We start from the raw sequence: 14,068 nt of genomic DNA on the forward strand, positions 1-14,068 counted from the left end.
TATACTTAATGAAAGGGCACTATGTAATAGGTGACATTAGTATACATGACAGGGCACTATGTAATAGGGGACAGTAGTATACATAATGAGGGGCACTATGTAACTAGTATACTTAATGAAAGGGCACTATGTAATAGGGGACAGTAGTATACATAATGAGAGGACACTATAACTGTAGTATACATAATGACAGGGCACTATGTAATAGGGGACAGTAGTATACTTAATGAAAGGGCACTATGTAATAGGTGACATTAGTATACATGATAGGGCACTATGTAATAGGTGACATTAGTATACATGACGGCACTATGTAATAGGGGACAGTAGTATAAATAATGAGAGGGCACTATAACTGTAGTATACATAATGAGAGAGCACTATGTAATAGGGGACAGTAGTATACTTAATGAAAGGGCACTATGTAATAGGTGACATTAGTATACATGACAGGGCACTATGTAATAGGGGACAGTAGTATACATAATGAGAGGACACTATAACTGTAGTATACATAATGAGAGAGCACTATGTAATAGGGGACAGTAGTATACTTAATGAAAGGGCACTATGTAATAGGTGACATTAGTATACATGACAGGGCACTATGTAATAGGGGACAGTAGTATACATAATGAGGGGCACTATGTAACTAGTATACTTAATGAAAGGGCACTATGTAATAGGGGACAGTAGTATACATAATGAGAGGACACTATAACTGTAGTATACATAATGACAGGGCACTATGTAATAGGGGACAGTAGTATACTTAATGAAAGGGCACTATGTAATAGGTGACATTAGTATACATGACAGGGCACTATGTAATAGGGGACAGTAGTATACATAATGAGGGGCACTATGTAACTAGTATACTTAATGAAAGGGCACTATGTAATAGGGGACAGTAGTATACATAATGAGAGGACACTATAACTGTAGTATACATAATGACAGGGCACTATGTAATAGGGGACAGTAGTATACTTAATGAAAGGGCACTATGTAATAGGTGACATTAGTATACATGATAGGGCACTATGTAATAGGTGACATTAGTATACATGACGGCACTATGTAATAGGGGACAGTAGTATAAATAATGAGAGGGCACTATAACTGTAGTATACATAATGAGAGAGCACTATGTAATAGGTGACATTAGTATACATGACAGGGCACTATGTAATAGGGGACAGTAGTATACATAATGAGAGGGGCACTATGTAACTAGTATACATAATGAGAGCACAATACGGGACAGTAGTATACTTAATAAAAGGGCACTATGTAATAGGTGACATTAGTATACATGACAGGGCACTATGTAATAGGGGACAGTAGTATACTTAATGAAAGGGCGCTATGTAATATATACAGCATATATAATCTGTAGCTTGGACCCCAAACAGATTTTGTGCACAGGTGCCAATCTGTCAGTGTTCACTCCTGACCATCAGTGCCTAATAATTGTACTTATCCACCTGAACATGGGCGTACATAGAAATAACAGGCGTCCCATAGTAAAAGTCCTATCATGTCACAGTCAAAGAAGGGCATATCTCGCAACTTTTTAAGAAAGGGAGAAGGATATAAATTGTAGTACTTAGTTATTTTGCTCCTACTGAAGCCACCAAGGTGCCTCACCCACTATGATGCCCCTTTCATGACCCCCATAGAGTATTATCCCCCAATCAGTATGATCATCCCAAACAGTATGAGAGCCCCACAAACGCCACTCAGCCGAGGTTGTGAGTGCCGGGATTTGGATTTTTCCATAAGGTGCTCATACTTAATACTAAGTAAATCGAGATGTGTAGAAATTTTACTATTTCTTCGCCAGTTGCAGACCAATAACCCGTCTATCCATCCTGTGGTTTCTACGACTTTTTCTCCTTGGTACTGCATACGTCAATGTTGAGGAGTGCAGATACGCCTCGATCACCTCCGGACATTATTGGGTCTGCAGGGAACAGCAGTGAACATTGATTCTGCCTTCTCTACATGGTTAAGGATTTTTTTCCAACAATATTACAACTGCTTAGAGGGAAGGGATTGATATTTCATTATTATTGATCCACGCCAATTCCTCGCCGCTCAGTTGGTCTCTCCCCAGACCAGCAGTGGTCAACCACTTTGCATTTTCAGAAACTTGAAAATCTGTTCAGCAAGATGTCTCCACATAGAAAGACACGTGCTCGATCTTGTGAGCATCTACACACGAGGACCCAATGGAGTCTGTCTGGTTTTCTTCATGGTGTCCCAGTGTACCAGCATATTGTGCTTTTTTGGCCGGGAAGGAGACGTCTGATGGATCCTCTGACGAAGATCTTAACAGAACCTAAAATCCTGTAAACTTCATTGTCGTGAACAAAACACAACACGACTTACACACAAACATTTATTAAAAGGAAAATAAAAAAAAAAAGAATTAAATAGCAAGAACGCTGAATGTAACAGAATCGTTACACCCCATAAATAAAATAATCCCATTATATAAAACGTCTTTACATAAAATACATTAACGCTTGTAAGAAGTGACTATACACACATGACAGATGAGGTTCTGATAAAATCTCCGGAGACCAGATTGAGGTCGGTCTGTTACCAGTCTGGAAAGACAACACGGAGGGCGCTATAAAGGGCTTTCTCTTCTGACACATCTAGTCGTGTAGCAAGAAGGCGCAGTGTACAACTGCAGGGTCTGACTACGAGAGAGCTTGTTTGTAGTCTGTAACCATGGAAACACGCAAGAGCTGTAAACACAAAGCTGCTAAATGTCACCAGTACCATGCACTGCAGCGGCAGCAGCGGCCCCCATGTTATATATTAGATGGAGACCTTCAAAACATAGGAGAGCGCTTCCTCTTACAATGCTACGAGCCTTGTGATCGATAATCAAAATGGGCCAAAACGTGGAGTTACACGCCATCACAATCTGGATATGGCCACCTCCATTGCTTCTTATGATCAAGTGCACTGGATGTAAGTAATAAGCTGTGTCGTGGCATCTGAGGGTTAAGGCTTGTAGATTTCTTCTTACAAGTTCACATTTGCTCGCACTTTCCTCAGTCTTCATCATTTTTTCTTTTTTTGAAGTTCTCATTTTTTTGCTCTTAACTTTTCCAACGTTTTCTGCAAGTGATAAAATTTAGCACAATCAGCTGAAGTGTGCTGTCTACACACTAATCAATACCCTCAGGGATAACAATATAGTACAGGAAGGAGAGTTCCCCGATCTTAAAACTTCATTTTATCGGATTTAGGAAAAGTTAACAATAAATGACAATCACAAAAATAAAGAGCTCGTGCAAACCAGTGCTCCAGTAAAAATTGGTTCGGTCTCGCCAATATAAACGGACAAAGGTCCATGCAGGATCTCCTCTAATTCATCCAGGGTAAATGGTCCACGAGGAGAAGAAAAGGTGGAGGGGGGGGGGGGGGGGGGGAGAAAAGTATATAGGTTGTAGATCCCCTATCTCCTGGTCGTGCCCCCTGCAGTACTGCTGCCCTCAAGGACAGGCCCCAAGTGAACCCTGCTATGGGCAATCCACCACCAAAATGAAATATGCAATTAGGTCTCCCTACGCGTTTCCTCCACGGTTTCGGGGATTCATCAGGGGAGCTTTAGTTAAATATGAGCCCCCCCCCACAAAAAAAAAAAAAATTCCTAAGGAAACTAAAGTATTAATATAAATATTGTAATCACACGAGAGGCAGAGCACACTTAAAAGGGTTATCCAGGACTTAAGGGTTTTTTTTGCTTTGGGGCTAAGAACCTACTGACAGGAAGTTGCTGACTACCTGCCTGCTCTGCGACGATCTGATTTGGGTCAGAGTGATCACTGACAGCTCCTACAGGCGATTCTCCAGCTTCTGGTGACCTCACATCAACAGAGCAGCTCCTTCTCTTTCACTCTGCAGACAGGATGTCATGCTGATTGACAGTCGGCTCCCTGTTACCTAACTGCGGGGAGCCAGCTGTCCATCAGCATAACGCCCTGTGGAAGTCCCCAACAGTAGCTCAATAACCAGCGCTGATGAGCGTTGCTCAGGAGGCTGGAGGGCACAACTCCTGCATGCAGTGTGAACACAGAGCACCGTACAGCCTGAATAGAAAGTCAATAGATCCGTACACCGTCCTGTGTGTGCGCTTCAGCCTCCGGAGCGGTGCATATCAGAGGTGGTTGAGCAAATAATGAGAGTCCCAGAACCTCACTCATCAACAACTCGTGTAAGGGGACATAAAAAAATCCCAAATGATAGGTGCCCTCTCAGGTAATGAAGTGGTGACAAATAAATACACAGATCAGGTCCATGAGACCAAACCCTAATAATTCCTCACCTTCTTAAACTCTCGTGCTTTCTCGCGGTTCTTTGCATACGTTTCCTGCCGCATCTTCTCTTCTCTCCGAGTTTTAACCTCATGGAGCTGATTATAGAGCCTGGAGGGGACAAATACACAGGAAATAACAATGCACATGGTGCCACAGAGGTCATCCATGTTATGTCCCTGCTTCACATGCTTCAGAAAATCCAGCCTCCGATTTCTCCATTTAAAGAGATGTCCGCTTTAGGAACTCTGTGTTCTCCAGAAAACTACAAATCGGAAGCGTCTCCTCTTACACCCCTGCACAGTGCTGTTCCTCTCTTACACCTGCATGCAATGGTTACCGTATAGTGCGCTGGTGCATCGCTATCTCAGACAGTCTGCGATCTTCCGGGGTGCACACTCGGACCTCAACTACTTTCTTCAGCTGTCCTCCAACAGAAGAAACCAAATCTGTGAAAAGAACATAAAAAGTTACAGTTATTTTACAACACATCAATAGAGAAGGGAAAAGAAATATTAAAATTTGCACCGTCCTTGAGATATTAACACTTGTTTACAGCTCATTGCCTAGGAGACCGACCATCGCTGCGGCCCCGCTTGTAATGACTGTGCTGAAGATGGACAGGATTAGGGGGCAACAATGTGCTCCAGTGATCCTGGCCAGCTTCACAACACAACAGTGCTTACAAACTCACTAGAAAAGAGCTTGTAAACACTGCATATGTTCTGCTGATCTCTCAGGAACTGGTGAATATTTTAAAAAACAGTAAATTATAAAATTGCTAGCATTTACAAGCTCCATTTGACAATAAACACGGTGTGTGTGTGTGTGTGTGTGTATACACATGCATATACATATAACACACGCAATATATATATATATATATATATATATATATATATATATATATATATATATATATATATATATATATATATATATATATATATCTCACACACACACACACACATATATATATATATGGGAATTGCCCTTGAAATGAATCCTACTGGGCTGTAATGGAGGTGGAGTGTAAGATCTCACCGGAGCCGCTCTCTGGGTCTCCCTGGATGTCGGACACATGGGATAGGTCAGGCATCTGATCTTCCTCCTTTGGACTTCTCTCTTTCTTCATTTCTCGGACTCTTTTTGCAGAATTCTGAATGAAAGGTCTCTTCTTTCTCATTAAGGCTTCCTGCAGATTTCCCGGAGTGGACGTAAACTCAAGACTCATTTCTGAAGAGACACACGAATAGAACGGATGAGGTGACCACTGATCCAGTGTTTTCGGCTTCCCCTCTCTTTACCCCTCCAACAAGACCACTGAGTGTGGCAGACGACCAATGCAGGTGGCAGCGGCATATAGGGGGAAGAAGAGGGGACACGTTCTCATTTCAATGTTCAGAACACATGTAATGGGAAGGAGGTTGAGGTTCTGAAGGCCAACAGCTTCGCATGCGGCCCGGCCATCTCTGGTTCAGCACCGCGGGGCCTACATGGTGTTCTCCTGCCCTGTGGCGCCTCCAGCAGCAGCTGTACAAGGAGCTATAACATAACCCCCCATCTGGGCTCAGCCCCTCTTCCCCCGCTCCTCTGAACATGATGGCGGTATTTAGTTACCTGCAAATTGCTGAGATAAAGACATAGTGACTGTGGACTGATCTGCCCCATCATGAAGGCCTGAAGAGTCCACCTCTGGTTGGAGGGGCTGAAAAGTGCTCTGCCAAGAAATAAGTTATAACTTATTGGCTGAAGTGATGAGAACCATGTGATCGCCTGCGCTTTTGTGCTTCGAGCTGACATTTTTATTGATTTAATTTTGAAGGCACATACACTGGTTTGATGAGGTTTTTCTAGATTTATTTTTTTTTAAATTTTTTAAAAAATTAATTTCGAAAAAAGAAAAGCTGTAGAGCGCTTTACCTGGGACGTGTTCACACCCTGATGATCTGCACTCAGGGAGACAGGAGGCTCAGATGAGACCACACTGCTGTCATTCAGGCTGATGAGAGTTAGATCTGGTTCCTCCAGGATTCCCCGCATCGACTCCGAATCCTGAATCAAATAAAATATATATACCGTATATAATAGAGTATAAGCCAAGATTTTTAGCCCTTTTTTTGGGGGGCTGAAAGTCCCCCTCTTGGCTTATACTCGAGTCATACCCAGGGGTCGGCAGGGGAGGGGAGTCTAATAATACTCACCTACTCCCGGCGCGGTCCCTGGTTCTCCAGGCGCCAGCAGCTTCTTCCAGCGTTGAGCGGTCACATGGTACCGCTCATTACAGGAATGAATATGGACCCGACTCCACTCCCATAGGGGTAGAGCCACATATTCATTACTGTAATGAGCGGTAACGGTGACCGCTCAGTACAGGAAGAAGCTGCAGCGCCGAAGAACCAGGGACCGCACCACTAGCAGGTGAGTATAATGGGGAGGGGGAGCACTGCGCGATATTCACCTCTCCTTGGTCCGGGCCCCGCTCCGCTGAAGACGGAGCGGCGCCGGAACGAAGAGAGGTGAATATAGCAAGTGCCGGGGGCCTGAGAGTTGAGTATGTGATTTTTTTTTTTTTTATTGCAGCATCAGCATATGGGGCAAATATCTCTATGAAGCATCTTATGGGGCCATTATTAACCTTTATGCAGCATTATATGGGGCGTATTTTGTATGGAGCATCTTATGGGGCCCATCATGAACTGTATGGAGCATTATATGGGGCTCCTGATTCAATATGGATATTCAAAAACACTTAACTTACTGATGTCTCAATTAATTAAACTTTTATTGGTATCTTTTTTTACTTTTGAAATTTACCAGTAGCTGCTGGATTTCCCACCATAGGCTTATACTCGAGTCATTAAGTTTTCCCAGTTTTGTGTGGCAAAATTAGGGGTCTCAGCTTATACTAGGGTATATACGGTATATACTCATATCAAAAACACAAAAGAAAGGGAATCAACACTAGCCCATATAATGAAAGAAAAACAAACTTTATAGAGAATCATGAATATACATGATAAAAACTGAAGGTAAACTAAAACAAATTTGCAGACGATGCAAAGCTAATAGGGACAGCCAACACTAGAGAAGATGAAGAATGGATTCAGAAGGATCTAGAGAAGCTTGAACAATGGGTAGTGATTAATAGAATGGTATTTTTCAGGGAGAAATGCAAGATTCTACATCTGGGTAGGAAAAATGAAAATTACATCTACAGAATGGGAGGAATAGAACTAAGCAACAGCACGTGTGAAAAAGATTTGGGTGTACTAATAGATCACATGTGTGATGCAGCCACAAACACAGTTGACATCCCGATGGGGGCAGGCTTTGCAGCACTGAGATTCTCTCATCCCCAAGCACCATATAATGTTGCATAAAGGTTGATTATGGCCCCATAAGATGCTACATAGAAAATGTGCCCCATATAATGATGCATAATGGTTGATTATGGCCCCATAAGATGCTCCATATGCTGCTGCGACAAAAAAAAAAATAAAAAAAATAATGACATTCTCACCCCTCTTGTCCTGAGCAGGCAGGGACACCGGCTCTTGCAATATTCACCTGTCCCCGTTCCACCGCCGGGCGCAGCTGTCTTCCGCGTCCTCTGCAGTGACTGTTCAGGCAGAGGGCGGCGCGCACACTAAACACGTCATCGCGCCCTCTGACCTGAACGTCACAGCCAGAGAATGCGGAAGACTGAGCGCCGTGCTGCGGTGGAACGGGGACAGGTGAATATCGGAATGCTCACCCTCCCCCGTTATACTCACCTGCTTCCGACGCGGTCCCTGGCAGCTTCTCACTGACCGATGGTCTCCGGGAGTCGGCAGCTTCTTCCTATGTTCAGCGGTCACATCGTACCACTGAACAGAGGGAGAAGCTGCCGGCGCCGGAGAAGCAGGGACATGCAGAGACGCGCCGGGAGAAGGTGAGTATGATGGAAAGCTGCCGCTGCCCCTCCGACCCGGAAGGTCCGGCGATGACCTGCTGGTGGTACTGAGCAAGGGCCTGGTGCCACCAGCGGGTGCCATATTGGAATACCCATCCCTTCGGTATTCCATTATGGCGGTCGTCGTACTTCCAGGTGCGGCACGGTGGATTGTGGGATTCGAGGATGTCCAGATGGAAGTGGATGACAGACAAGTTAAGGCAATTATATAAATAGATACAAGAAAGGAACCAATATTGCACGACGAGGGATATTATTACAGGACTTGGAACCTAATGGCACGACAGAGACATTATTACAGGACAGGGGGCCAAAATTACTACATGGGACTAATTGTAAAACAATAATACTGTTTAGTGCTGATTGGGAGACGAGAAAAAAAAACAGGATTTTTGGTTGCTTACCGTAAAATCTGTTTCTTGGAGCCTCCATTGGGGGACACAGGAACCATGGGTGTATGCTGCTGCCACTAGGAGACTGACACTATGCAAATAAAAAAGTTAGCTCCTCCTCTGCAGTGTACACCCCACCGACTGGCATTATACTCTTCAGTTAGTGAGAAAGCAGTAGGAGATAAGTAACAAGGTTGAAAAACCATGACCACAAACTTGTGAGAACAGTCAAAAAACATATAACAGAAACATTGGGAGGGAGCTGTGTCCCCCAATGGAGGCTCCAAGAAACAGATTTTACGGTAAGCAACCAAAAATCCTGTTTTCTTTATCGCCTCTCATTGGGGGACACAGGAACCATGGGACGTCCCAAAGGTGGGAAAAACAGACTTCCATCAGGTCAGAGGACTCACCACTGCCGCCTGCAAGATCCTTCTGCCTAGGCTGGCATCCGCCGAAGCGTAGGTATGGACCTTGTAAAATTTAGCGAACGTGTGGATGGAAGACCAAGTTGCCGCTTTGCAAAGCTGTAGGGCGGAAGCCCTGTGGCGCACCGCCCAGGAGGCACCGACTGCCCGGGTAGAGTGAGCCGTAATCCCAGGAGGGGGCACTCTGTTCTTGACCCGGTAAGCCTCCAAAATTGCCATTCTGATCCAGCGAGCAATAGTCGCCTTAGAAGCCGGTTGGCCTCTGCGCGTGCCATCAGGAATGACGAAAAAGGAATCAGTCTTTCGAAAAGTGGAGGTTCTATCCAGGTAGATCCTCACTGCCCTGACAAGGTCCAGCTTGTTCAAAGATCGCTCCAGAGGATGAGGCGGAGCTGGACAAAAGGAAGGTAAAATGATGTCCTCGTTGAGGTGAAAGGTTGAAACCACCTTAGGAAGAAAAGAAGGTGGAGGCCGGAAGACCACCTTATCCTGGTGAATGACCAAAAACGGAGGTCGGCAAGACAGAGCCGCCAACTCGGAAACGCGGCGAATAGACGTGATGGCCACAAGAAAGGACACCTTCCAAGATAGAACTGATAGAGGGATCTCCCGAAGGGGCTCAAAGGGAGAAACCCTCAGAACGTCCAGTACTAGGTTTAAATCCCATGCATCCACAGGGGCCCTGTACGGCGGGACAGTGTGGGCCACTCCTTGAAGGAAGGTCTTAACCTGTGGCCGAGAAGCTAAAGTCTTCTGAAAGAGGATGGAAAGCGCAGAAACCTGGCCCTTCAGGGAGCTAAGAGCCAGGCCCGAATCCAGTCCTGCCTGAAGGAAGGCCAAAAGAGAAGGCAGGGAAAAGGTCATAGATGGAACGCGGTTGGACTCGCACCAACGGAAGTAAGCCTTCCAGGTACGGTAGTAGATCCTGGAAGACGAAGGCTTCCGAGCCTGAATCATGGTATGAATCACCCGGTCTGAAAGGCCGGAACGCTCTTAGAACGGCGGTCTCAACAGCTACGCCGTTAAACTGAGCGACCGAGAATTCGGGTGGCAGATCGGACCCTGAGACAGCAGATCGGGCCTGTCTGGAAGGCGCCAGGGGGCGTCCGCGAGAAGGTTGACGAGCTCTGCGAACCAAGCTCTCCTGGGCCAATCCGGGGCGATCAGGATGACCGGCACTCCTTCCGCTTTGATCTTCTTCAACAGTTTGGGAAGAAGTGGAAGGGGTGGGAACAGGTAAGGCAGCCCGAACTGTGACCAAGGGATGGCCAGAGCATTGACGCCCACTGCGAGAGGATCGCGAGACCTGGAGACGAACTGCGGAACCTTCCTGTTCATTCGAGACGCCGTGAGGTCCACGTCCGGAGTCCCCCATCGAAGACAAATCTGATGGAAGACCTCCGGATGCAAGGACCATTCCCCTGCCGCGAGGCCCTCGCGGCTGAGGAAGTCGGCGGCCCAGTTGTCCACACCGGGGATATGCACCGCGGATATCACCGGAACTGTAGCCTCTGCCCAAAGGAGGATCCTGGATACCTCGGCAAGGGCTAGGGAGCTCCGGGTCCCCCCCTGATGGTTGACATATGCCACGGCCGTGGCGTTGTCCGTCTGGACCCGGACTGGCAGGCCCCTGAGAATAGTTTCCCAGTGGCGGAGGGACAGAAAAATGGCCCGAATTTCGAGGACATTGATTGGCAGAGACGACTCCTGCGACAACCAATGGCCCTGGACCCTCAGGTGGCGAAACACCGCACCCCAGCCGAGCAGGCTGGCGTCCGTCGTCACCACCTGCCAGTGAACTGGAAGGAAGGACCTGCCCTGGGAGACAAGAGGTGACGTCAGCCACCAGTTGAGAGACTGTTTGACCCGAGAAGAGAGACGGATTGGCCGATCCAGGGAGAAGACAGACCTGTCCCATTGAGACAGAATGGCTTGCTGGAGGGGTCGCGAGTGAAATTGGGCGAAGGGAATCGCTTCCAATGTTGCTACCATCCTCCCCAGAGCCCTCATGGCCGAACGGAGGGAGAGAGGCCGAGGACCCTGGAGCAAGCGTATGTCCCGACAAAGAGTGGATTTCTTGTCTTTGGGAAGGAAGACTCTGGTCTGACGAGTGTCGAAGAGCATGCCCAGAAAGATGATGCGCTGAGAAGGGATAAGGCAGGACTTCTTCCGGTTGACCAGCCACCCAAGACGGACTAAGGTGTCGATAACAATGGACAGGCTTTCGTGAGCCTGAGCAAAGGACCGAGCCTTGATGAGGATGTCGTCGAGGTAAGGAAAAAGGACCAGGCCTCTGACCCTCAAGATGGCCATCAGTGCTGCCATGATCTTTGTGAACACCCTTGGAGCGGTTGCGAGGCCGAACGGCAGGGCGACGAACTGAAAATGTTCCCGGAGCACTGCAAAGCGCAGGAAACGGTGATGTCCGGGAAAAATCGGGACATGTAGGTAGGCGTCCTGGATGTCGATTGAGCACAGAAATTCCTGGGCCTCCATGGAAGCAATTACTGAACGAAGAGATTCCATCCTGAAGCGTCTCAGATGAACTCTCCTGTTCAGCAATTTGAGGTCCAAAATGGGACGAACCTTGCCGTCCTTTTTCGGTACCACAAAAAGGTTCGAGTAGAAACCCGTGAAACGTTCTTTTTCTGGTACGGGAACGATAACCCCGGCTTTGAGGAGAGAAGCGATGGCTGCAAAGAAGCCCGGAATTAAAGCGGGATCTCTTGGAGGACGGGATTCGAAGAAACGATCCCGGGGTCGTGAAACGAACTCGATCTTGTATCCCGAAGATACAACTTCCCTGACCCATGCGTCCTCTACTGCGGAAAGCCAGACGTCCCTGAAAAAGAGAAGACGGCCGCCCAACCTGGGAGTTGGGCTGGAGTCTTGCCGAGAGTCATGCAGAGGTGGATCTTCCAGTCCTGGGCCTGGAGGATCTACCCTGGGAATAGCGAGGACGCCAGGACGGAGTGGGTCTAAAGGACACCGCCTTCTTCTCTTGACGTGCCTGTGGCCTCTGTTGCTGCTGGGAAAAGGAGCCTGACGCCGCGAAGCGGCGAAACGGCCGAAAGGGTCGAAACTGCCGTCTAGGAGGGCGCCGAGGCTTAGCCTGGGGGAGAAGAGAACTTGTACCTCCGGTGGCGTCCTTAATGATTTGGTCCAGCTGGGAACCAAATAGACGAGAGCTCTGGAAGGGCAGGCTGGTAATGGACTTTTTGGAAGATAAGTCCGCCTGCCAGGCCTTGAGCCAAACGGTCCGGCGGATGGCAACAGCATTGCTGGAAGCCTGAGCAGCACAAGACGCGGCATCCAGGGAGGCGGAGACCAGATAATCACCAGCGTGGGAAATTTGGTTGGCAAGCTCCGCTAGTTGCGCGGGAGGCACCCGGTCCAGGATACCTCGACGGAGATCTTTGGCCCATTTGGAAATGGATTTAGAAACCCAAGTAGAAGCAAAAGCTGGGCATAGCGCTGCCGCAGCTGCTTCAAAGGCTGACTTCGCAAAGGATTCTACAGCTCTATCGTTATAGTCCATCAGAGATGCTCCGCCGGACAGTGGAAGCACCGTGTTGGTGGACAGCCTGGAAACAGGGGGATCCACCGAGGGAGAGACCGTCCAATTGGCGGTAAGTTCTGGAGGAAAAGGATATAACACACCTAGGCGTTTTCCCCTCTGAAAACGTCTGGTCGGGTTCTCTCTCTCTCTGGACAAGATTTCCACGAATTCAGGATGAGGAGCAAAAAACTTGGAAGGTGGTTTGGCCCGTCTAAACGAAACCGCCTGATCTGCGGGTTCCGTAGAGGGACCCTTGATGCCACAGGTTTGGTTTATTGCCCCAATGAGGTTCTGGACCATATCCCTCATGGTGGCGATTTGGTTAGGATCCAGCTCCGAAATATCCTCCAAGGGCGCATCAGAGAAGGCCTCGCCTGACTCAGGGGAGGAGGATCGGGGGGACACCGACCGCAGGGGAGGGCCGTGTGGCGAGATGGAGCGAGAAGAGGACTCAGACCGACGTTCCTGTCTGGACCTTTTGTGGCTTATCAAGGAGGGCTCGGGCGGCGGTTCCTGCGACCCGCTGGCAACTGCAGGGGTCTGCAGAGGTAACCGATCCAGTACGGACACCAGGGTTTGAGACACCCGTGTTAAATCGGCCACCGATTGAGACAGAGTGGAGGCCCAACCTGGGATGGGGATATCACTCTCGGGCGGATCGGCCGGGGGATCCTGGGCGGTGGGAACAATCGGATTGCTGCAGGCCTGACAGAGCGGAGAGGACTGACCTGAGGGAAGTTTGCTGTTACAGGACGAACAAGCAAAGTATTTGACTAAGACAGAAGACTTGGAGGAAGAAGTAGGAGGGCGAGAGCGGCCCCCTTTGGAGTTAGACATTTTTGGAGAGCTCCCTGAAGAAATGCCAGCAGGTTAGGGGACAGAGGAGCAGAGGGGGGTGTCAGTCTGCAGTGCAGAGCTACTCACGGCAGACCAAAAACACGGATACCAGGATGCTGCAGGACTGGAGGAAGATGATGTAGATCTCCGACGCAGATGTCCCCAGAAAAGAGCGCTCTGCAGGGTTCTTCCCAGCCTGGGATTGTGAAGATGTGCGGCAGGAGAAAACACGTGCCCGAAGCGGCGTGGAGGATGGGAGGTGGAGCCAGACGAGATGGCGCCGGTGGGTTGTACAGTGTGTCGGGCGGGAGAAAGCCCGCCCGAAGAAACAGGAAGTGGGCGGAGCGCAGCGCCGGAAGTAGGCCCTGGGAACAGCCGGGGCCTAAATTAGAAGCCGGCGACCGTCTGGGGTAAGCGGCGGTGCGGGCGCTGCCGAGCTGAAAGGCGCGGCCGCCACCACATAGAAGAGAAAGTGCTGCCGCCGGCGCCGGAAGTAGGCCCCGGGAAAGCCAGGGCCTAAAATAGAAGCCGGCGACCGCCGGAGGTGACCCGCGGTGCGG

At 48.5% G+C, this 14,068-nt stretch overlaps 1 protein-coding gene across 2 annotated transcripts in view; it reads right to left on the reverse strand.

The window, feature by feature from the left end:
* Positions 1–2,390: 2,390 nt before the first annotated feature.
* Positions 2,391–14,068, reverse strand: part of LOC143817271 (uncharacterized) — a 63,194-nt gene continuing 51,516 nt past the window's right edge. For both annotated transcript variants that reach the window (XM_077298529.1, XM_077298528.1), the window contains exons 24-29: positions 6,261–6,392; positions 5,958–6,057; positions 5,382–5,573; positions 4,678–4,786; positions 4,349–4,448; positions 2,391–3,138 (exon numbers count right to left, since the gene is read on the reverse strand). In XM_077298529.1, coding sequence (XP_077154644.1) covers positions 3,106–3,138; positions 4,349–4,448; positions 4,678–4,786; positions 5,382–5,573; positions 5,958–6,057; positions 6,261–6,392 — 666 coding nt within the window. In that variant the 3' untranslated portion in view covers positions 2,391–3,105. The remainder of the gene's footprint in view (positions 3,139–4,348; positions 4,449–4,677; positions 4,787–5,381; positions 5,574–5,957; positions 6,058–6,260; positions 6,393–14,068) is intronic.

The sequence above is a fragment of the Ranitomeya variabilis genome, chromosome 3, assembly GCF_051348905.1.
Source record: "Ranitomeya variabilis isolate aRanVar5 chromosome 3, aRanVar5.hap1, whole genome shotgun sequence".
NCBI lineage: Eukaryota > Metazoa > Chordata > Amphibia > Anura > Dendrobatidae > Ranitomeya > Ranitomeya variabilis.